General features: G+C 43.4%; 1 protein-coding gene across 1 annotated transcript in view; it reads left to right on the top strand.

Annotated features, from left to right (window-relative positions):
• The first annotated feature begins 484 nt into the window (after positions 1-484).
• igdcc3 (immunoglobulin superfamily, DCC subclass, member 3) overlaps positions 485-24,630 on the top strand; it is a 62,347-nt gene continuing 38,201 nt past the window's right edge. The window contains exons 1-2 of the mRNA XM_044029591.1: positions 485-785; positions 4,713-5,018. Of these exons, the coding sequence (XP_043885526.1) occupies positions 719-785; positions 4,713-5,018 (373 nt within the window). The 5' untranslated portion in view covers positions 485-718. The remainder of the gene's footprint in view (positions 786-4,712; positions 5,019-24,630) is intronic.

Here is a 24,630-nt window from a genome sequence, read left to right on the forward strand (position 1 = left end):
CTGTCACTGTATCTGAGGGGGGAGTGACTGTTGTGTTGTCATTTTTTAAATATGTGTTTTGATTACACATTTGTCACGTGACAGGTGGAACATTTGTTTTTTTTAAAGGGCAAATTTCAGGAAAAGCTGCACAGATTGATAATGAAGTTATCCTGGATGTGAGACATATGATAAAGAGAGGATGGTTTTATTGCTTTATGTTATTATTATTATTATTACAACAACATAATAGTTCATAAATGATGGTAATTTCCCCACATTTTATTATTCTATTATCAAGACTAATTGTTGATCATCCCTTATTAGTGTTTACAGTGTATACTAGTATACTATATTTATAGTGATGTTTCTCAAACGTTGGACCTCTTTTGTTCGAGTGTGTGTTTGTGTCAGAGGGGGAGAGAGAGAGAGAGAGGGAGGGTGGGAGAGAGAGAGGGAGTCCTGAGGATCCAGCAGCAGTTAGTGTGTGCATGTGTGAGTGAGGAGGAGGGCGACAGAGAACGAGCTGGATGCTGACAGATTCCTGATAGATGGTTAAAATGGCGAGAGCGTGTTCGACCCCAGTGAGCCACCAAAGTGTAACACTGTAGGTCGGAACATGTAGTAGCAGAAGCTGGATTATCTCTCTGTGGGTCCTTCTTTTTTTTTTCTTTAACCCCGTGGTCCGTTCACCTCACTTTGTTTTTCTGCACGTGCTGGAATATTTGGAGTGTTTTAAATGGCATCCACAAGGCGCCGCCGCCTTGTTCTGTGCTTTTTGGGAATATTGCTCAGTTCTTTCATGGGTAAGTGGCTTGTTGTTGTTGTTGTTGCTTTTTTTAATAATAAAATGTACAAGAGAATTGTGCAGGTTGTTGCTGCAGGGTGCGCGAGCTTTGTGTGTCAGTGAGCGTGCTGCATGTTGCTCTACGACACACCGGTAACCGTGAACTTGTCCAGTCCTCTCGGACCTGCTGATGCATTCACTGCGGAATTTAATACCTGAGGCCACATGCATGACATTTATCACTTGAAAGTTTTGCGCGTGCACTCAGCAGGACTGTAAACAACCATGTTATTGTTTGCGTGTTTGTTTGATGTGCATGTTTCCTCCGCCCCTGCGCCCATGCTGCATGTCCGGGCTGCAGCCACCGCAGCCTCGTGTCACATTGCTTTTTAAAAATAAGCTTTTAATTGGGAAAACGACCAGGAGGAGAGTCAGTGGAGGTGCTCCGGGGATAAATGTGCAGCCGGTGCACTGAGAAAGTCCAATTTCGGTGCAGCAGTGGCGGTAGTTTGGAGTTGTGCATGACTAAACACTTGGCAGTTGAGTCTCTTATCAGAAGTGGTTTCTCCTCATGCGTGGCTGCCTGTTTTTAATCAGGTGTCCCAGTCACAGCATGGATGTCGAATGTTAGATGTTTGTGACCACATGTTTGTTTGTTTTTCTCACTAAAAAAGGAAAAGTTTATTAAATTATCTCTGGTTGTTGAGTCAGTGCTCTAAAGAAATCTGCATGAGCCCATTTAACTTTTAAAAAATAGCAACATGCCAGAAGATGAAGTGTGATTTCATATCGGGGGACTTGACAGTTCCGTCCTCATGGCACAGCGTCCTGTGGCAGGTTGAAGTGACAGTGGGTGTGGGACTGTATGGTGATTGCCTGCTGGGGAGAATATTTGTACAGATTGAATGTCAAGACTGTCCCTCTCCTCCTTTCTGGAGCCATTGTTCGCGCTGATGGACAGTTTCTCTCTCCATGTGAGGCCCCTTAATTCAAAGGCAGGGGGAAAGTACTGAGTATTTGCAAAGCATACCACACAGGGACCCTCAAAGGCCCCTATACTGGGACCATCAAGGCCAGTACACGGTGGTTCATAACATTTTCAGTCACACGACTGGGAACAAAAACTTCAGAGACACAGGGCTGTGTTCCAATCTACTCGTTGCATCAAAGCAATGGAGCTCTTTCAAGTGCGTGTCTGCCTCAGAGATTAGATTTGGTTCAGATAAAGGGGCTTTTTTTTCTTCTATTATTTTTTACATTAAGCGGCCTTAATACGAGTGATGGAAACTTCCAAGACAAATACCTGCACTGCATCTCTCATGGACTCTTAAATGTCCGAGGTTAAATGCAACTGAAGATGTCATCACAAGATCACTCACTTGTCAGTCTTTGAGGGGATTAAAGGAGTTCACTTACGTCTTTGGAGCTCAGGGGAAAATATGAGATTAAAGTCGACGGGCATGGGGGAAAAAAAGACTTAATTTCATCATGGTATAGATGGATGGATAGATTTGGTTTCTCCCGATTCAGATTCAGTGGGAGAAACGGCTATAAGATGGAGAACATGCAGATTGCAAGTCACCTTTCCTGAACAAGGAGTCATATAAAATGCTCACCATTGCACACCACCCCACCCCAAAATAGCAATAAAAATAGTGACTTCTTTGTTTTGTTATTGCAGCCTTTAAGCTCAGGGGCGTTGGATTCTTCTCACGGAGCTGTGATAATGTGATGCAGCGCACTTGTGTCACTAACCCAGTATCCTCACTTGGCTTCCTGCATGCGAGCCTGTGGTGCATGTGTCCTAAGCTCACTTAGCTCTGTCAGTGCTCAGCTACATCACTCCGTGTGTGTGAGGTGTTTTCTCTCTCTCTCTCTCTCTCTCTTGTTGCAGCAGTAAACCTTTGTGCCAGCTAACCTTATCTGACAATAGTAAGCCCGAGCGTGAGCCACACACTTGGCAACACTTGTCTCTGGTCTCGCTCGCTAATCCCACACACGCGCGAGTGTCTCTCTTTCCTCGGCGTGGAAAAAAAAAAAAAAAGGGGCATTAGGATGCATGTGCCTGTCTGTCTCCTTATCTAACCATGGAAATCCATGCAGATTCAAAGAACATGTGTTTCTTAAGACAGGCATGGATGTCGACTTTCCTGCAGCTGCGTCGTCTCGCTCCCTCTGGATGCTCAGTATTCACAGATGACCTTAAACTAAACCACACCAAGTGCAAAAATCAATCAGCTTCTCTTGTCCTGTTATCTGCGTTATGATTCAGGGCTGGGTTCAAAATCATTTTTTTTTTAGCTTTGACCTTTCTTGTTTTTAACCCTACGCTCCACCGAGAGCGAGGAAATTGATTTACCCAGACACTTAATGTGCTTTATTCCTCGGGAAAGCGTGTTCCAGGTAAACAGAATCAACTGAAATCTCTTATATATATATAGGGCAGGGCACAATGGGCATTATCACGCTAAAAGAAAGTTTCAAATCAAACAGTAATAACTTCAGGTAAAGAAACAGGTTCATCAGGGGGAGGAGGTGGAAGGTTTGAGACTGACCAAAGAAACAACTGAGAGAGGCTCTCTAAATAAGAGCTGAGATACTCATCTCAAACCCAAATCTCCCCATACTTTCTCCTGGGCTTGATAGCAGTGACTCATTTCCTTTACAGCTAAAAATAAAAGGCCTCTTATGTATTTTTTTTAGTGAATCTAGACAAGCAAATGTGCTTTACATCCTCATCTATGAGCTCCTTGTACCCGCCATTGACGCTCTCCTTCCCACTGTGTCGATGTGAGGACATGGAGGTGTGAGCGACGGTGTGGATGTGGATGGTGTGGGTGTTTTCTCTCCACGTGTGAACACATGCATCTGTGTTGCCACCTAAAGTGAACAGGCCGGGGGGGTTGCCGTGGCCAGCATCCTTTTTTTTTTTTTTGGTTTTTTTTGTGCACAGGAGCCAAGCAAATTCCTGCTCCGCACCTTAGAAGGTTTTTTTTTGGTTGGAATTTGAGGGATGTAGCCAAAGGTTCTCTGCTTTGACCTCCCCTCCCTCCCCTACAGCCCCCCTCCCACCAGATTCCAAGGCCTGGGGCAGAGGCTGGTAGTGCTTAGTCCATCAGCAGCTGAAACATGATACCAAGAGAGCCCAACTAAGCTCCTCTTTTATAGTACCAAGTCAGGTTAGGCTGTTTACGTCCTTTATTTATTGTCCTTCCTCTTCCTCCTCTTCACCCCCCAGGAACCACAAACACAGAAAATCTGCAGCTGATCTCCTGAACTTTAAGTTTAGAACATCCTTTTTTGCGTTGATGGGTGAACACAAAGGGCCACAGTGGGAAAAGTGTCCACGGTTCAAATACAGCATGTACAATACAAGGCTGTGTGTGTGTGTGTGTCAGGATACATTCAATCTATCGCCAATGAATTTCCCTCTGACTGTAGCCCGGAGGGAGCTCAGTCCAGGCTTTTGATTCATGAGCTGCGAGGCTCGGCGAGCTGCTTACTGCGACGTGACATCAGGAGCAGTCACTTCTGTTTGCTTAGGCACCGGGGTTCCTATAAAATAAAATAAAATAAAATAAAATAAAATAAAATAAAAAAGTCTTACTGACGCGCTCGCTTCTGCCCCCGGATGCTAAAAAAGGAATTAGTTGATGAGCGAACGTCGCCGCGGTGACCAATATGTCAGGGTGTATGAAATAAACAAGCACTTTAAGTTGATTAGTTCTGGAACGTTGTCTCAAATGAACTCTTTATTGCAAACTCCTCGTTTTACAATAAGTCAAATGAGTGTATTGAGTTTTGGAGCTTTAATGACCAAAAGTGTTTCTTGAGATTTAACCTGGATTTCTGTCACTTAACATTCATGCGTATTGCTTTTAAAGTGCATTAATGTAAGAGTCATCTTCTGAATCCGCTATCTTTTTTTTTGTGCGACTTTCTTCAGGCGTGACGTGCGAGGCGGAGCTCTCCTTCACCCTGGAGCCCAGCGACGTCATCGCGGTGCAGGAGCAGCCCCTCATGCTCCACTGCCAGGTGAACGGCCTCCCCCCGATCACGACGCAGTGGCGGCACAACGGCCTCCTCTTGGCTCAGGACCGGCGTCACGCCACCTTCGTCAACGGCTCGCTGCTGGTCCGTCACTTCCAGAAGACCAGAGCCGACGGCTCGTCCGACGAGGGCGACTATGAGTGCATCGCCCAGAATTCCTTTGGACTGGTGGTGAGCCGGAAAGCCCGGATTCAGGCTGCAAGTAAGTCACTCCTCTTTGTTCCTTTGTTTTTCCAGGTTTTGCTTGCCAAACAGTCACGGTTTAAGACGATTGGTGAATTTCCACCTCACTCTTCTCTTCCAAGTGTGTCGTTGAACCTGTGTAGCCTTCACTTGGCATCAAAACATCAATTTCTGCTCAATTTAAACTCCATTTTTACTCACCGGACCTTTAAAAATTCAATTATCTGTTCACTGTATCCTCCACAAATGTGAATATTATTGAAACGCACTTACAAAATACATACAAGTCAACTGTTGCCGTCAGTAATTGCTTTGCATCAGCGCAAGTAAATGTGCTTAATATCCCTGAGTGTGCAGCCGGATGAATATTTTAATATCTTGTCTTTGTGTTTAAATGAACTCTCTGATGCTCGTGGACAGTAGCTGCTTAGAAATTCAAGCCTTTGAGTTCGGCGTTAACAAGTGTTCACGCTGGGAGTCTCCGCGCTGCTTTGTAGAGAAAAAAAAAACAACAACCAGTAGCCTTTGTGGTGAAAGCATCGCGATAAATCCTCTGTAGTTAACGCGACAAATCTCTTTAAAGTCAGATCATCAGTTGAAAGGTTCCCAATCTGTTTGTTATGGTTAATCGGCACATTTTTTTTTATCATATAATTGAAATGTTAACGCTGAATTTTGGTGAAGTTTATTTGTTATTTTTCTGCCTCTGTTCGGTCATAATTTCTATGCTACCTCCTCCATCTGAATACAGGCTTTGTCAAGCAATACTACCAGACCTGATAAAGGGAGCGTTTGTGTGTATACAGCATCAGTGCAGGGGCGGGTGGGGATTTATACCATCAAAGTGGGTTTTTTTCTGAGCAGTGGAATTCACTTCTGAAGAATGGATTTGAATTTTCTTGTCGTAAGAAAAGGAATCTGCCACTTTCACACAGTCATGTTCATTAAAACACTTCAATTTGTACTTAAAGGGACACTTCACCAAAAAATATACAGGTTTTTTACTCATTTTTAGAGATGAATGTGTCATGTGATCATCAAACGGCCGCTCTGAGACACAAAAATTGACTACAAGCTGAATTTAAGAATGTCTTATATTTGCGCACATGCCGATCCGTGAGGGTGAATTCTGCACCTGTATTCAACCGGAGCTTAAAACACAAGATTCTTTTTCTTTTTCGGCAAAAAAAGAAAGTGCACATTCCTCCGGCGCCGCGCCGAAACGTGGCAACAGTGACTTTACTTCTATTCCGCTGCTCCACACTGTGCTGAGTTATGACTGACTTTTCGAAGCATATTCTTAAACACAGAGATGGACAAAGGCTGACAGAAGCCTGTTGGTTCCCGGGCTCTGTGCAGACAGTGCACTGCTGTGCTGTTGTGGCCAATACAGCTTTTCCACTCAGTGGGGTAGGGCGGTTCGGATAAACGTCTCGCTGGCTGAGGGCTAAAGTCACTTCATCCCTGTGCCTGGAGCTGCTGACGAAAACACGCAACCTTTTTTAAAGCCTCACCAAAGAGCCATTCTTTGCAAAGGTCAGCTTTTCACCGCAATCGCACCAATTTCTTTTATTCCGCGCTGTAGAGAAATGTGATTTAATTTGTTTTCTATTTCACGCAGTTGTTTTAAGGTTGGACAAAACACTGTGTGCAGAGTTAACCATGATGATATATCAGCACTCGATAATCTGGTTCTGGGTGTTTCATGGATGCAGTAACTCACGATTTGGACTGAAAATAAGTTTAATCACACCGATAAATGTACCTGTAGAGCATGAATGTGTTAATACAAATATTAAAAGTGCTTTAATTTCAGTGAATGAATCTGACCTTGGTTTGTTCAGTTTTAAAATTCATTCATGTTCATTTCTCTTCTGGGCTTTGCCGTCCTTCCGACTTTTCCATCTTTTCTTTTTCAGCTGTGTTATTCCGTGCAGGGTGAGGGATTCTACAAGTGACCCTTAATTTCTGACCATTTTTGAGTTGGGTTAAGCTTCTTTTTTTTTGGCAAAGTATTTAATATGCAATGGCTCTTATACCTCTGTAGCGTGCACTCCTATCCACGCAGCAAGGACATCACTGTGAAAACAATCCTCCAGAGACCCTTCAAAGGGACTTGACTGATGAAAGTGAATGTTGTCCATTCATAAAAATCCCAACCTTCCCTCTTGCACTTGTCGATCGAGCGTCGTACAGTGTAACGTGTGATATATATACGTGTAATTTACTGTGCAAATCTGTTCTTATTATTTAGTGTTCAAATTAGCTGCTCAATTAGGCTAATTATGACATTGATTAATGTCTAAATAATTTCAATTATCAAGTGAATGGGTCATTTATTACAATAACAAAATCAGTAAATGAGTAATTTAAATCAACTAATTTACCCTTAATTTTAAAAAAGGAAATATCTACTCATGGGTTTTGGTGGCCAAACAATATTTTTTTTAATTCAGTATTTTAGCACAATTCTTCAATGCCTTCCTTGACCTGCGTGGATAATTCCGCTCCTGAATGACTCATTTGAAGGGATCACAACAACCGTCCCCCGATTCCACGCTTTAAAGGTCCAGTGTGTAACATCCAGCAGGGTTTGTCGGCAGAAGTTGGATTGTACTACCCCAGAGGTGGTGAAATGGTTTGGTTTTTGTATAGTTTGAGCAGATTAACCAGCCAGAGGCTGCGTTTCACCTTTCATACAGAATCTTACTGTATGCAACCAAAGACCAGCGTCCTCTCTGGTATACAAAGACCATTGTAGTACCTTGGGGGAGGAAGATGTGTTAACTCTCACCATTACACTTGACTAACGTCTTGAGGTGAACCAGCTAATGAGATTTGCATTAATTGATCAAACAAGCAAACTCTCGCCTGCACAAAGCTCAACATCCTGTGTTTGTTTTCTTTTTTCTGGCTAATGCTGACGCCGTCTTTGTCTTTCTGGAGGTCATTTGCTGTGTTCAGTCCTCCTCACAACAGAGCTCCGACTTGTACCACTGTGATGCAATAGACGGCGCGGTTACTGAAGCCTCTTTATAGCCCTCTCCATGGATAAAGCCTCCATCTTACCCTCGCTCCATAAATTTCACTTTTTATTTGCTTGACAACCGTTTGTGTGAAGTCACTGTTGGGGGCTGGTGTAGGACGGACTCCCCATTGCCCCTCTAAAGCGGCAGTTGGTCCAGGAAAGCCCTTTTTCCTCCCAAGTGTTATTTCTTTGATGGTCGGTTTCTCTCTCTCTATCTTTCCTCAGTTCCTCTAGGACCTCCTCATTAGCTTAGGCTCAGGAAGCTTTTCATCATTTTTGGATGAATGACAGGCCTGATACAGTGGACGCAGCCGCTGGTCCCGCCCCTCCCCCCACAGCACGTCACCAGGCAACACACCACAAAAGGCCCCTGTTACAGAAATAGCTTTTAGGATCAATCGGAGTGACTTGCTTTTGTCTGTTTGTCTGGGATTAATAGGAAAGAGTTGAATCTTATTTAGGAAATAATTAATTTCCCCCCCCAAACCCATTTATATGAGAGATTGCAATTGACCTCAGGGTCTATTGGAATAGATTTGCAAACCCAATACGTGTGGTGAGCCTTGTCGCTTCACAGCAGCGTCATCGGTTTGAATTCCAGTTTGACCGAGGGCCTTTCTCTGTGAAGTTGTATCTGCTTGTGTGTGTGTGGGTCCAAACACATGCAGCTTGGGGTTAGGTTAATTGGAGAGTCGACTCTGCTGAGACTAATCTTCACCGATTAGCATTTAGCTTAGAATAGGGCTAGTGTTTTTGAAAAATGTTGTTTCCCAACCTCAGTTTCCCCTGACTCGAGAAATATCTTCATTCTTTTTCTTTGTTACGTGCCCACCAGTGACACTTGGTCCGAGCCATGTAAACAGTGTCGGCCATCTTTGCTAACAGTTACGCTAACAGGACCAAGTGTCACTGGTGGGCACGTAACAAAGAAAAGAATGAACATATTTCTCGACTCTGAGGAAACTGAGGTTGGGAAGCACAATTTTTCAAAAACACTACCCTTATTCTAGTACTACAAAGCTAAATGCTAATCGGTGAAGTATTTAACCCCACACTTTAACGATCCATTTCAAAGTCCTAATTATGTGGAAGACATTCTGGTCATGTGACAGTGGCGGTGGACATCTCTATTCACATCTCTGATCCAAGTTTTGCGTCTTCTCTCGGCCGCAACGTGCACAAAAGGCTGCTAACGCTTTCCTCTTATGTTCCACCATTGTTGTTTCCGGTTTGTAGAACTTTCTGAAACAACTGCAAAAGGAGAGAGTCTGATTTCTGTTCACACTGGCAGGCATCGTACGCAGAAGGTCTAGTGATATTTTTAGGTGAATTGGTATTGATCGGTCCAATTTATTTGTCAATAGAGAGCCCCTGGCTGCCTGATAAAAACTTTCACCTTCATTCTGAAATTGTGTTCTTATGGGTTTCTGCATGAGGCTTTAATGCAATAGACGCACCCAGGGGGCTCTTAAGGGTGAAAAAGCAGTAGATGTATAGGATGCTGTAAAAGGGTTTGCCTCTCATTTGTGTGAATTTTAACTCTTCCCTGAGGATTAAATGCAAATGGATGTCACGTCAGCGAGACTGCGTCAAACGTGTAGCTATGGCAGAAGATGAGAAGTCGCAACCCAGGATGGTTTCGCCACTAGCAGCTTCTCAGCCTAAGACAGCAGTTAGTGAGAGTGATTTATGGGCAGCTGTTAGTTTACCCGAGAGTGTTTGTGTGTGAGTGTGTGTGTGTGTGTGTGCTGGGAGGGTCGGTGGTGGCTCTCCATCACTCTCCGACCTTCCAGTCCCCACCCCTTTCATGGCCTCCCTCCTGGGTGAAAGCTGAAGCTCCATCCCTGCATCTCCGCCCGTAGCCGTCTTTGTTTGCCAACCGAACCCCACCCCTCTGTCCACCCCTCCCGCACACTTGCTCTTCGCTGCTCTTGCCACGAAGCAAGTCATGCCTCAGTCATAAAGATTAGCTGACTGCATGTCCTGTAAGAGCTTACTCCGACAATTAAACATGAAGCCTTAGCTAAGCTCATTGTTTTCTCTTAATCCTTACTTAAACCCAAATTAGCTCATGCTAAATAATAACTCCATATGTGTGTGTCTATATATATATATGTGTGTGTATGTATGTATCTATATGTATATATGTATGTATATATATATGTATGTATATATATGTATGTATGTATGTATGTATGTATGTGTGTGTATATATATGTGTATATATGTATACGTGTATATATGTATGTGTGTACATATACGTGTATATCCATACATGTATATATGTATGGATATACAGTATATGTATGTAGCTGGTGATAAGATGACAATAAAGGATTGAAGATATGAGAGTGAGCTGAAACAATTACTCGATTAATCGATCACTGAACCAATCGTCAACTATTCTGATAATCGATGAATCGCTTTTAAGCTTTTTTTCAGATTTCTGATGGTTTCGGCTTCTTAAATGTGACTGAACTCTTCATTTCTTTGCTCCATCTAACAAAGAGATCGATAAAAGTGAATCATTTCAACACTGATCAACATATTTGAAAGTTTTCTGACATTTTATGGACCAAATGATCACCCGATTAATCGTGAAAATATTTGATGATTGTGAAAATAATCGTTAGTTGCGGCTCTAATAGGAGATGTGGTACAGATACTGTAAGCAAAAATATATAGACTACTAACTTTAAAGCATCAACAACAGTGTATTTGTTTTTTTTGTAATGTTTAAAGGTTAAATGCATCAGCACAAATAGCGTTGTTGTTTAAAAGATGCAAAATGACTGATGTCATTATCGGTAGATGCTCGAGATTATTTCTGATGGAACAATCCAGCATTTCAAGGGATCGATACGACGTCGCGCGCTATGAAATATCACAGTATTTTAGTGTATTGATATTTTCTTACACTCCTAATGGTCACATTTCTCACTGATGTGGTTTCATATTGAGTCGCATGTGCTGTAGTTGTGTAAATGGGTGTGTGGTCTATGAGTGCCCCGGCCAGGTATTTGGGCTGATGTTAAAGCACCAGTATGTTTTCCCTCCTCGCTATGTGGTCAGCGCCTCTCCATCCGTCTGAGGAGGAAAACGCTTTCTTCTTTCTCCTATAACGATGAGGCGGGCTGGAAAAAGCAACGGCAGCTCTGACCTCTGCTGTATCATTACACTGGAAACTGGTTCATTACTGCACATCCGCGGATGCACCGCTCAGATCTCACTGCCTCATCATGCTTGCTCGATTTCAGCTCGTGTGGAAACAATGAAGTGGGTTTTTTTTCTTAGATGAATGGTCTGCTTTTCAAAATTGGTTCAGCCTTTCCGATACTCTCGCTGTTATTTACGGCAAAGGCAAGGGTAAACAACTGCTAATCTTATTCTCTCTCTCTCTCTCTCCTTGTTTGTCCTCTGTGGCTTGTTTTTTTGTCAGGAAGCTGAAAAACAGCAACACCTCATGTCCCTGATGACAACTCTGGGTATTTGCATAGACAAATGCATATTTGTCCGACTCCCCCGTGGAGACGAGACGGGGTGAATCTCTGTTATTTCAGAATATGACACGTCGTTGACCTTGAAGCCATGAAAAATTGCCAAGGGATCTACAGTGTTTGATATCGCCTCGGTTTACGTCATGACCATATATGGCAGGACGGGAAACAATGGGGTGTCCGTGAGATGCAGCGTAAAATTTGGCCTCAATTAGATTTCCAAACCAATTATGTAAATGTGGTACTTCTTAATTACTAACTAATCATATACAGTAATTACTATTCATTTTTTTTTATTCAGTACTTCACTAATTCTACATGATGAAAAAAAGATACTGCACCCTATGGAACAACATCAATACAATACAATAAAATCAACAACACAATGGTCACTTGTGACATACAGTATACGTGGATTGGCTGTAGCAATTTTCTGTCATTTCTGTACATTTTCATCCACCGCACGGAGCAGAAATGAGCAACCTTTATGCTCTAAAAATACTTGCCCATTTAAACAACATCACAGGGGAAATCAAGCCCCCAAACATGGAGCGTAAAACAGCTGAGGGACAGCACGAGTGAACTTGGCCTCCTTTGCCAAGGAGGTAATTGTTTCTGCTGTGTTTGTTTGTTTGTTTGTTTGTGTGGCAGCGTCAAACCGAAGCTTCCTCTGAACCTGCTGGTTTGGGTGTGGAGAGACCTGTATCGCCTCCTGGAGGGCAGTGGGGTGAACAGTTAGTGGTTGGGAGCGCTGTGTTTGTCGTCTGCCTCAGCTTGACAGTGCCTTGTCTCACTCACAGTGCTGTGTGAGTGAGAGTGGGAGTGGCTAGCGGTGAAAGCCAATGTGTGCTTCTCTTAGCGGTATCTTTTGCATTACTTATCCAAACAACGTCAAACACTGCACTGCACTTACTTGTGCCCGTAGCAGGACACCTGTCAAGTTTGAAATCAGATGTTCCTGGAATTTATGGATAGATAAAGTGATGGAATTCTTTCTCTGGTTCCTTCTCCATGCATGATTGTAATTCTTTGAATGACTCCAGGAACATACGGGATGAAGTTGTTGTGCTTGTTTACGTGATACTAAAAAAAACAATGATTTAGTTAGTGTCTAACGTTGTTGCCTCACATCACAAAAGTCACCAGTTTGTATTGTGGTTTGACCGAGGGCAATTCTGTGTGGCGTTTGCATGTTCCACCTGTGTGTGTGTGTGTTAATTTGTCTTGGTATGTTGGCCCTGGACTGGCGACATGTCCAGTTGCTAAAATCAGTTGCTAAAATCAGGAAGGGAAAATAATCATCTCCTGACTCTTTCCGTGACCGTAAGGTGAGTTGGTCGGATGCTATATACCGTAAGGATGTAAATATTTGCAAAGCGATGCAGGACTTGAAATGCTAATGTTTCAATTTGAATGTGATTAGGTAATAAACAGGAGGTGGAGAATAAAAATTAGCAACATTTATGGTGGTTTTTTTTTGCATCTTGCAGAATGCATTATGTTACGCAAATGTCAAAACTGAATTGGAAATGATCGGCTCAAGAATGCCCTTCTACTCGTCGGAACCTACATTTAGATGCAAGTGGAGAAAACGCTTGAAAGCTGACTTTAGTGTTGTGAAGTGTCGTTGTGCTCTCCAATATTTAATGCCCTGAAAACATTTATTTCCTGCTGTTGTTTGGGCAGCAATAGGTGAAATGTATGCATATTATAGAGCGTTATAGGGCCTAGAAGTTATCCCTGAGGAACTCCACATGCATTAAATGTCAACCATGAATAAAACTACAACTGAAACTTGGCAATTGACTGTACTTTTCCCAGCTAATTTACCTACTGCCGCTTTAAAAGTGCAATGAAGTGAAAGTGATATGAATAATTTATAATATGTGACCAGAAAATGAAATATTAAGACATCTGTTGCAACACTGTCAATAATATTTGACCTTTCGTGCCAAGACAAACAAGGGAAATGTCAGATTAATTAAGATGAGGTCAATGTAAAGAAAAAGCCAAGGAAAATACAATAATAGAGTAATTAACTGTCCATTTCAACAGCAAACTGTTGGCTCACTGTCATTTTTATTATGGTTTAAGTAAAGGTAATGTCTTACTCTTTTTTGTGTTGGTGTTTTTAATAAGATTAAGCGGCGTGTTTAGTTCCTGTCCATTACATCTTAAAATGCACGAGTAAACTTTGACCTTGTCGCCGCAGATGCTGCCTCCCGTCACCGCGCCAGCTGTTCTCAACATCTGTGTGCGCTCTGAAGCCGATCATTCAGATCATGCCCGCTCAGATGACGCCTTTATTTCACCGTCACACGAACCAGTGTTCGCTTTCGAAAACGTTCTACTTACAGTTGCCTTGACATGACTCTTGAGCGTCCGCATATTTATACATTTCCATTAAAATGAGCTGTGTGTGTGGGCGAGGGTTCCCGTGTCATATCGATTGATGTTTAGAGTATAGGCGATAGAGCTTCTGCAGCTATGACAACAGGTAAACAAGGGAGACAGCCTCCTCTCCGCCAGTGTCCTGTATCTTTGCATTGAGGAAGCTCGGAGTGATGTTCCTGCGGAGGAGGACATTTCTGGAGTGAGGCCATATATGTTTTAGGGCTGTAAACTCCCAATCGACTGGTCCATTTATTGATTGTTACGTTGTGGTGCGTTTCTTTGCCGTGTTAATTTCATCAGGAGGAAAGTGCCAAGTGCTAATGTGGGTGTTTTCTATTTTGGATTAGCCCAACCCACTAGAGACGGATAGATTAAAGAATGTCCACGTACCAACGTCCGGTGGTTTCATTTAATTTAATTATTCTATTTGATTTATTTAAATTTGAGCGTCAAATTGATGGCGGGGGGAAAAAAGTCAAATGCAAACTTTGCCAGCAACAGTTTGCATATCACAGCTCCACTACAAACATGGCATATCATATAAAGTAGGTAAGCTAACTTGTCTGCGTTAAGTTGCTCCGTCCACTTTGAGTATACGAACACATCCGAATTGGCATATTTTAGTGTAATAACCGTTGATTAAGTTATAAAACGAATGCACAGAGCCAAGTAACCTAAATATTCGCGATAATGCTAAGGCAACGGAAAACCAAAGGATTTTTATGTCAAAGTGAATATGTACTCATGCATTAGATATAAAACATACAATTTGCCAACAATAATACAACGTCTGCAAGTAAAACTTTGAAGGGAATGTCAATATTGATGCTTCTTTAAAGTGTGCGTGGCCTGTTTCCCCCGTCTGTGGCTTTGTCTCTGACTCGGCCTGTGTGTGTCTGACAAAGTGGGACTCTGTTAAAGGAGTCTGTGTTGGTCTCCGGATGTCTCTGGGCAACCCCGTGCTATTCTCTGACAGAACAACTGAAAAGGGGGCCTAAAATTCCTGCTGCCTGCTTTTAAGGCTCACGGTAGGAATTCCTAAGTAATGGAGGTGAGAGGTGAACGGAGGGAGCAGAGGCTGGGCCAAAGGTTAGACGAGGCAGGCCCCGTTTTTCAAATGCTGGAGTCTGGCTTTGCAATCTATACACAGCCATCTTTCATTGACCTGTTTTGATCGCAACAAATCCAGAATAATCTCCCCCTGAGGGTCTTGCCTGCACCACGTGTTCGCAATGGATCCTGTGTTTTTGCACCAGTGTGTGTGTATCTGACCTCGTGGAAGTTGTCGAGTGACGTCGTCGTGTCCGTTTCAGTCTTTTACTTCTTTCTTTTTTTGTCACAGAGACAAAGCAATCGAGGGCTTACGCATGGAGGAAGGACGACGCGTGGGTTTGTTGTGTCCGCGCGCACGTTGGTGTTCTGTGATTCCAAGCTTCACTTGGGGCTTAGCTAGCTCTCACTGCTGCCCCGTCACCGCGCTTCACTACACTTAACAGAGGCTTTATGGCCAGATTGTGCTGTTAAAAGCCTTTACAAGGCCTGCACCGACCACTCATAAAAACACAAAAACTCCCTCTTCCTGTCTTCTACTTCAGCAGACATTTTGCTTTTGAATGCATGCAAAATGTAACAGTGACAGGAGGTGGAGCCAGTAGTGTAAATGACTTAACCCTCTTCCACGCTATAATTAAGGGGATTCCCATTGATAATGGTTGGTCTCTTGCTCTGTGCGTTAAAGTGCCCGTTTTCTGTTGAATTGTAATGAATGACAGGGCCCGACAGCAGGAGTATTTTGTTTTTCCCTCCTATAAATCACACAATCTTCATTATTGGACCAATCTGTAATTTTTCCGTCATGATTTTGAAGAAGAGGATTAGGGCCACACGTGATATTTGAGTTCTGAGTTTAAAGTCAGAAATTCTGAGACTAAAGTCAGAATTCTTAGTTTAAAGTCAGAAATTCTGAGACTAAAGTCAGAAATAATGAGACTAAAGACAGAATTCTGAGTTTAAAGACAGAATTCTGAGTTTAAAGTAAGAAATTCTGAGACTAAAGTCAGAAATTATGAGAATATAGTCAGAATTCTGAGTTTAAAGACAGAATTCTGAGTTTAAAGTAAGAAATTATGAGACTAAAGTCAGAAATAATGAGACTAAAGACAGAATTCTTAGACAGAATTCTGAGTTTAAAGTAAGAAATTCTGAGTTCAAGGAACAAAGTGCATTCCGTATCTGTTCAACAGGGAACACATCTTTTATTATTTTATCCTGGTTGGCAACCCTTAGTCCCTTGTTCAATATAAACAGCAAAAGTTTATAGTCTCTAACAGAATTGAATAAAGTGACAATAGTGAGTGCTGTACCAAGGTGTAAAATGTCAGGTTAACTTAAAACCATTCATGGCCAATGGCTACGTTAACTGTGTTAGTGTTGCGCGGGAAACTGCACTGGAATTTGCATCGCTGCCAAAAATGGAGCAGACCCAGAGGAAATTTACATGTTCACCCAGGTCTCGAGGTCCTGAGCCAAAGCGGATAATAAAACCCTGCGTGCATTGGAGTTGATAATGAGAATGATCAAACTCCAATGCATGTCCATGTTGTTTTCAAAGCAGAAATCTGGAAATGTGTCTTTTGGTGGCCGATAAGCAGAAGAGCTGAAGACAAAGGGCAGCCGGTGATGAGCAGGCAGCAGCTCTCCTTTGGGCCTCAGCCACCTCTCCCCTCTTTAGCCCGTGTGTGTGTGTGTGTTTTGGGGTACCTCTCGGAGCATAGCAGCCTCTATTGTTAGCAGTGAAATACAGAGTGGTGTGGAGTGTCTGGGAACAGGCCGAGGGCCGTGGAGATGTGCAGCCCTGCGGTGGCTCCGCTTTGTGACGGTGGCCCGGGCGTTTGTTCCCCCGACCGACTCGCACTCGCTGCGCCTGCGCCCCACTCTTTTGTCACCGCTGACTCTGGGGTGGGTGTGTTTCCCCTCGGACCCCGCCCCCTCCCCTTCTCCCTATGTTTTAGCATTGACTTAGAAATAGAGGGGTCAGAGGTTGTGAGGGGCTGGACGATGGAGAGGGGCGGGGGGGGCTTTATTTGGGAAAGTGTGACCTTTTTGTGTGCGTCAGGGCAGAATACCCCTCCCCGTCTTTTTTTTTTATTATTCCCCTCCCATTGTGTTCCCCCTCCTCCAACACTCAGCCCTCTTGCTCATTCCCCAGTGGGAACCCATCCCCCTGTCTGAAGGCCTTGGGGCAGTGGCAGTGACCTTGGCTTTGGCAGTGAAATAAGGTCCGGGCCTAAACCTGTCACAGTATCACAGCTCTAACCTTGACCTTTCCCCAAACGAGCAACGCAGCCTGGGAAAACCAGAGTGAAAACATTTTCACTCAGAAAGGACATTTATTTGTCTCCGTCATGTGTTTTGGTTTTCCCCCCCGCAAAGGAATAAAGGTCAATTCTGTGCAATAACGTCGCTCCTCACAAATATTTGTTCTGATTTTCTCTGGCGTGTTTTTGGACTTGATTTTTTTTTTTATTAGGTTTGGGATTAAAGCTATTACTGGATGATAGCAGCGACTGAGCCAGTGCAGCGAGTGACTGCACACAACATATCCTCCAGCTTTGCACTCGAGACCTATTTTTTAATCCGAACAGAGAGTAACCGGTGTTTGTGTGCAGGGAATAATGAACGAGGACGATGCATCAAGGGAATGATTGAATGTGTCTCTCTTTCTCTGTGTTACTCATTTACTCACAGATTCTGCCCTGAAAAACATTGCAAATGAAAGAGTAAAAGTTAAAAAACTTAACTTTTCTTTTCTCAATGCCTGTCACGTCCGGGGGGGGGCGGGGGGGCGCCAAACCCTCCTGAGGTGTTTGGTGTTAAAAACACTGTCAAGCTTCAGAGTGTGCGAATCAGTCACCAGGAGTTAGAATTAATTCCACAGGAACAAATCGAAGAGGTTGTAGCTGGCAGAGGATAAAAGACTGCCGCGTTGGCCAACTTCCCTGTGACGATGTTTTGCAGGTTCGTTAGCATATATCACATTCATTTGCACGCTGTGCGGCTCATGGGGCGCACATCGCAATTTGTCATCACCACTTATCCTTGGCATCCTTGACTGCTGCCATTAAGAGTGGGTTCTTTTCAGCATATAAAAACATTCAATATCATCAACAGACAGTAATGTATTTAACTACTGTCTTATTATTTAAATTTCTTGTTTGCTGTGGTCAAAACAGTCTAAAATCAGTCAATATTGATAATTATCACGTCTTTATGGACGGGAAACGTCACATATTCCCAAATGTGAGGCAAAAGATTGACGCTATTATGTGTTGGTACTGCACAGACATATCGATAACTGTGTATTGAACCTTTTTATATGAATATTGGAGGCAATTCTAATGGTTTAGATTGAATTATTTCCCAGCCCTACTTGTATATCATGGAAAAACGAGATTGAAATTTAGTTTAGCGCTGTAGATTTGACAAAACAATACTTAATAATACTTAACAATATTTAATAGAGGAAACACTTTCTTCACATATAATAAGAATCATTTCAACCTCAAATTCTATGAGCATTAAGTTATAATACCTTTAGTCACCAAAAGCTCCGCACTATACTTTGAAAGCCTTATTATTATAATAATAATATGTACAGTACATAATGTGTTCTGATACCTTTGGGCACTTCATCTGCAGCACAGTGTCCACATAATGATGTTGACGTACGGGTGACTCAGCAGCTTTAAATGTGAGCTAGTGCAGCGGCAGATAAAGTAGGCCACGGCGAAACAGGAGGAGATGAAAGTGGGGTGCGAGGTGTAGCGAGGTGAAATAGATGGAGCATGTGTCGGTGGTCTCAAATGCTCTCTGGGCCCCTCTGGCTCTGGAGGCCGGACCTTGAACCAGGAAAGGAACATTCCATTCCAGTGCTGTGCCGTGACCCTGCTGACCCCGGCAGCTTTGTTTCAAGGGCAGCGTTCGCGGATAGGCAGCGGGGATGCAAAAGCAACGGCGGCGATCTTCGGCTTGAAGAAGCATGCCTCTGCCGTTAGAACATGCCGGAAAACTGCTCCCGCTGACCCGGCGCTCGTAAATCATCGCCGTAACGCGCGCGTTACCAACGCTTAAGTCTCGTTTTAAGAGGTGAAAAAGGGTTTCTTTTATTTTATAATCACACAAGGAATCCGTGGCAGCCTACAATCATATTTATGAATGTCATGTGTTAGTGAGTCGTTTTGAGGCCCGACCAATTCATTGCCTCGGCGTGAAAAGATGAAACATGACGCTAGTAGCCCTCTCCATTTGCCCGCGTGGGAAGACAGCTTTAGAGGGTTAGCCGGCTGACGGGCGGCCTGGAGGGGCGCCTCTGATACGTGCTCACGTCTGACAGCGGATGATGGTGCTCCTCCCAACCGCTGCAGGGGAGATGAGAGCGCGTCCGTCAGTCAGGAGAGCGCGTCGACCTCTTCAATTGACTCGATATTTATCGAGAAAACACCACGGATTTTGATAAAATGAACTTTTTGTAGACAAAAGGGATTCAAGGAGCAGAGTCATTGACAACCAGAGAGGTAACCAAGACAAAGAGTTGTTTGGGAGCCACAGTGAAGCATTGATTAATGAACCTTGTTGATTCAATTTGGAGTCATGATGAGGCACCCCTGTATTTTATTCCAACATCCATCGCCTGTGTTTCTGCTTTTAACGAGAGGAAATGTTTTTAGTTTCCAGAAAACTGCATTTCGACGCGGCAAACGCAGTATGTGCCGTCTTTGTTTGCACACACACTGTAGGTGGAGGCAGAGACAAAGGGGCTTTCATTTCTCACCCTCCTGACTTGTAACACTAAGTGGTTATGACAGGCCCTGCACTTGCCTCTCCTCCTATCCTCCTCTCTCGTTCTCTCTCCCTCTCTTGTTCTGCTCCATCTCCATCCGTGGTTATCTTTCAGCGGTGGGCGTGGTGGAGCGGTCGCACATGTGCGCACAAAAGGGGACGAGGGGTTACTGACTGCATATTAGCATGAATTTGTCAGGATTGGCTTGTGGGGACAGGGGAGGGCTCCGTCTGATCTGCATTATATCCCCGCAGTCAGCTGGCGGCCTGAAAGCAGGGAGATAAATGAGGAGAGAAGAAAGAATAGGAGTCGAGACTTTTTGAGTTTCCCCGTCGTCTCGACAGAGAGATGCGGTGGGGGTCTAAAAATGTCTCGGCGATGGCTCCCGCTCCTCTCTTTGTCGTCGTTTTTAAACGATCCATATCTTAAAATGGCTGCCACGCTCATCTCCCGGCAAGTCTGTTTACACGCGCATGTTCCTCAAGACGTGCGGTGGTGGACACAGAAATACAGTTTTCAATTTCCAATTTCGTGTCTTTAGATCAGATATATATTCAATATGTTGGCTAAGGTTAGACCAGGTCGTACTTACCACGTTATTTACCTGCAAAAAAACTAGTTGTGCAAATCTGCCTGTGAGCGCTAACCGACCGCGCGTGTGTACGCGATCTAAAGTTCCGTATTAGTTGCGACATTTTCTCACCGGGAAATCGCGTCGCTTGTGTCCCCTTGTATTCTCTGTGGGTATACTGGCACGTTTCCATGGTTACGACTTTCCTCATGGTCTCTTTTAACCCAAAACAAGAGTGCACAGTTTTGTCCACACGGGCTCGAATGTGCCAAAACGGGTGGAGGACAATCCTCTTGAGCTAAATCTCAACAATGCCGTGTACTTCTATTAGACCTCCTGCTCAAATCTGATGTATGATTTGAACCCATTTGAACAATGTGGCTTATAATCGGAGACGTTTTTGTCAAATGTAAGGTGATGCTTTTCTAAATCAAATGCTTTGTCCACATCTGTCACATTTCCCCATAAATTCTAGCTCCTCCTTTGCTCTGCTGTAGACCATCACTTAAATCTCTCTCTCTCTTACTCTCTCTGTTTGCCACACAAGTGATGGCACTGTGTTGCCTGGGATTGTGATTAATGGCCACAATTCAGTCTGAAAAATTCCCTTGAGTGAGTGCCAGTTGGCTTACACAGAGAAGAAACTCATTACTGCTGTCACTTTAGCTGACAGAGCACGGGAGGGTACGTGTGTGTGTGTGTGTGTGCGTGTGCGTGCAAAGGGAGAGTGAGCACCTCGTCTGAGTGCACGTGAACCGCCGTGTCCACATGTTTTAAGCCGAGTGTAAATGTGACAGCGTGTCCCAGGGCTCGTATCCTAGTAACGTGGATAATTTCTCAGAAATGAATGAGCCTGATGCCATCAACAACCCCCGCGCGCGCGCACACACACACACACGCACACGCACTACCACACAAAACCACACCAACTTAAGCATATTAATGTGTAACCCGTGCGCTCCACGCTGCTTTATGAGCCACTCTCCTCCACAGTGTGTGAGTCCTGTTTGTTTATCACTGCATATTCCCGTCCTCCATTGACAGATAAACCCGTATCAGGGGGAAGGAAAATAGAGCAGGTTTCGCGGGGGATTTTACTCGACTTATTCAATTAATATAAAACGCCATCATTGCCCGTGTGTTCTTATTAAATACGGTGGCGGTGAGAAAGTGACGCGAGGAGGTCTGCATGATACGGATAAGCAGAGGTGTTACCATTCACTGAGAGATTGTTATCTGCACTCGGTGACACCGCAGACGCTGCCAAAATGAAGATTTAAGGACACGCATATGCACATAGGGTTGTATACATATGGAAATGAGCTCCATTTGTGGCTCAGGCGTTTGCTTTGCTGCCCCGGATTGATGATTCTGGAAGAAATCTAATTATTCTGGTTAATCTACGTTTTTGCATCTGCCGAGGAGGTTAAGACGCAATCTTTCTGAAGCCAAACAGGAAGTAAAAATATACTGAATAGCCACGAGGGGGTGGCTTTCAAAATGCCTCACCGCTCACGTTTAATTTATAATGTCAGTCATCTAGTTTAGCCACTTTTTTGTGATGTATTTACCCGTCACCGTCCAACCCACACATCCGTTAATCTTCTACCATTTTGATGATCGTGTGTCCTTACAAGGTCGTAAAGTTCACGTTCAAACTGTTATTTTAGATTTTAGAACCCATCCTTCTAAAACATGCCCGTGAGCTGTTGGAGCTTCTTCCTGTTGTCAGTGATTTCTTATACAGGGAGTTACAGTTTATTCTGTTTATCCGACTCTATGTATATATATATATATATATATATATATATATATATATATATATGTATATATATATATATATATATATATATATGTATATATATATATATATATATATGTATATATATATATGTGTGTATATATACATATATATACTGTATGTATATATATATATATATATATATATATGTGTGTGTGTGTATATATATATATGTGTGTGTGTATATATATATATATATATATATATATATACACATATATATGTAAACACAATAACAACCCAGAAATAACTGTTAAAGTGACAGCCTTGCAGTTGTCACTCAGTTTTCTTGATGGATGTGTTCCGTGAGTCTTTGACAGGACTGCGTTTTGTGGAAGGTTGTAATTTCAGGATCAGCAGGGACACCGAGACGCGGATCAGTGCCCAATGGGAACCACGCAGCTGAGGCACAGTGGGCCTCAATCTCAGGACTATCAGGGGCTCCTTGTCTGTGTGTGTGTGTGTGATGCCGTGGGGAAGCGGGGAGATTTACACAGCCGTTTCTGTCATTTGGGGGTAGCCCAGTTTTCAGGGTGCTGTCAGATGCAGTGGAGCGCACGGGCCGGTCCCGCCCCGCGTCTTTCAGAAGTCCCGTGGGAGTGCCAGATGTGGGGTCATCCATCTCACCCTGGTTCAGACCAGTCTTCCTCAAAGTCACTCTCAGACGCATACTTAACTCTACTTGCTGAGAAAAGGAACACACACACACACGTATGCTACTCAACAGTTGCCCTTTAATGAGGGGGAAGTAATGAGTTTTAGACTGAGGAGAATTGTGATGCCAAATGTTCTTCCCAGCGCTGTCTGCGGGCCTCGCTTATTTCTGGCTTCACAAAACAAGAGGCGGAGACGCGCCAACGAGGAATTTAATGGCATTTCCATTTGAATTGAAAAGTTATTTAACCCCCAGATGTCTCGAACGTTTAAAAATATTTCACTCTCTCTCGCACACCAAGGAATGACAAGGCGACGGGGAGAGAGCAGGTGTATTTTTTTTTGCGTCACGTGCAGGGGGAGTGGGAGAGTGACCTCACGTAGAGGTAGGATCTCGTTTTTAATTCTGAAGCAGTCCGTTGCACGCTGAGGTATTGGTGATATTAATTAGATATGTGGCCTCTGGGCGGGAGGAGAATGCCGCCGCCGAGCCACAGCCTAATTTGGAGCGCAAAAGAACAGGGTCGACTCGTGCTGACCCGTAAATCACACCGTCACTGACGTATAAACACATCGCAAAAGAGTGAGGGGAATTACATTATGAAAAAGGGGATCAAGCAGATTTTTAACAAACTACACAGTAGCATAGACCTGAGGTACTATTTGACACTTTTCCAAAGCAATACTGACATTTTTAGGAAAGTTTTTAATGAAAATGACAAAAATTGTCCTGTCTAGTGAAGTTAACGATTGTTTTTTTGAAAAAAATCCCAATCCGGATCTGTATCAGCACAACCTGAGCATTTAGTAGATGTTCACCTTCAAACATCATCTTCGCCTGCAGTATGGACATGAACTCAGACGACAGCAGCAGAACTTCAGTATCATCATTCACACTGTAGTTTTCTGGCAGAGGCTCAGCGTGCAGAAGTGGCTCCGTCCACGAGGGCGTTTCTCCGGGGTCCGTCCCACATGTGTGGTCATTTGGCAGCGGGACAAACAAAGGAGGAGGTGGTGGGGGGTACGTTTAAGAGGAGATCGAATTCTTCCAAGTAGAGGATTCCAGACTCCAGTTATGACCGAGTCCTCTGTCTCTCTCTGTTCTTCGTGTCTCGAGCAGAGTTGCATCCCCAGTGTGTAACCGGGGACACAGAAATAGAAAAGTGTAGGCTGCGGTCTGATGTAATATAGGTGTTTGTTTTTTTCATAATCTTAAATACAAAGCAGGGCTCGATGCTACTTATCTATTGTGAGATCACCACCATGTGTTTCTTCATGTTTCAATTAACACTCACATTGGTGCTGATGTTTTTACCACCAAGCCATAACCAGAACATTCTAAAAATGTAATGTAGGGGTGTAGGAAAGTTTTCATTACATGCATGATATGGTATTGATTCTTCAAAGCGCTGTATTGATACATGGGAAATGTGGTTTAGTGTTGTAAGTAAGCCTCCAGCCACTAGTTGGCACCAGAATTTCAGCCATTGGACTCCTTCCACTCCTCTCCTTGGACAAAAAGATTATTTATGATGCAAGATTTCTTAAAATAGACTATTATATTTATCGTATTATCCCAACATTGTATTATATCACCCGTTTCTCGCCATCCCTAGCACCAATTGCGCACCAATTGGAAGAAAAACAATGAACCACATTTGTGTTTCGTGAGGCGTTATTGACAATTTTATGGTTTTTTTGGATCATTAAAAAATGTAGCATTTTTCTTAATATTTACACCATATCCAATGATTTTGACCATTAGTATTGTATCAGCTCGTTCTTGTTTAACATAAGATTGTGTGTGTGTGTGTGTGTGTCAGCTGTGGCACAGTGAACCTGCGTGA

The sequence above is a fragment of the Solea senegalensis genome, linkage group LG7 (genome assembly GCF_019176455.1).
Source record: "Solea senegalensis isolate Sse05_10M linkage group LG7, IFAPA_SoseM_1, whole genome shotgun sequence".
In the NCBI taxonomy this organism is placed as follows: Eukaryota; Metazoa; Chordata; class Actinopteri; order Pleuronectiformes; family Soleidae; genus Solea; species Solea senegalensis.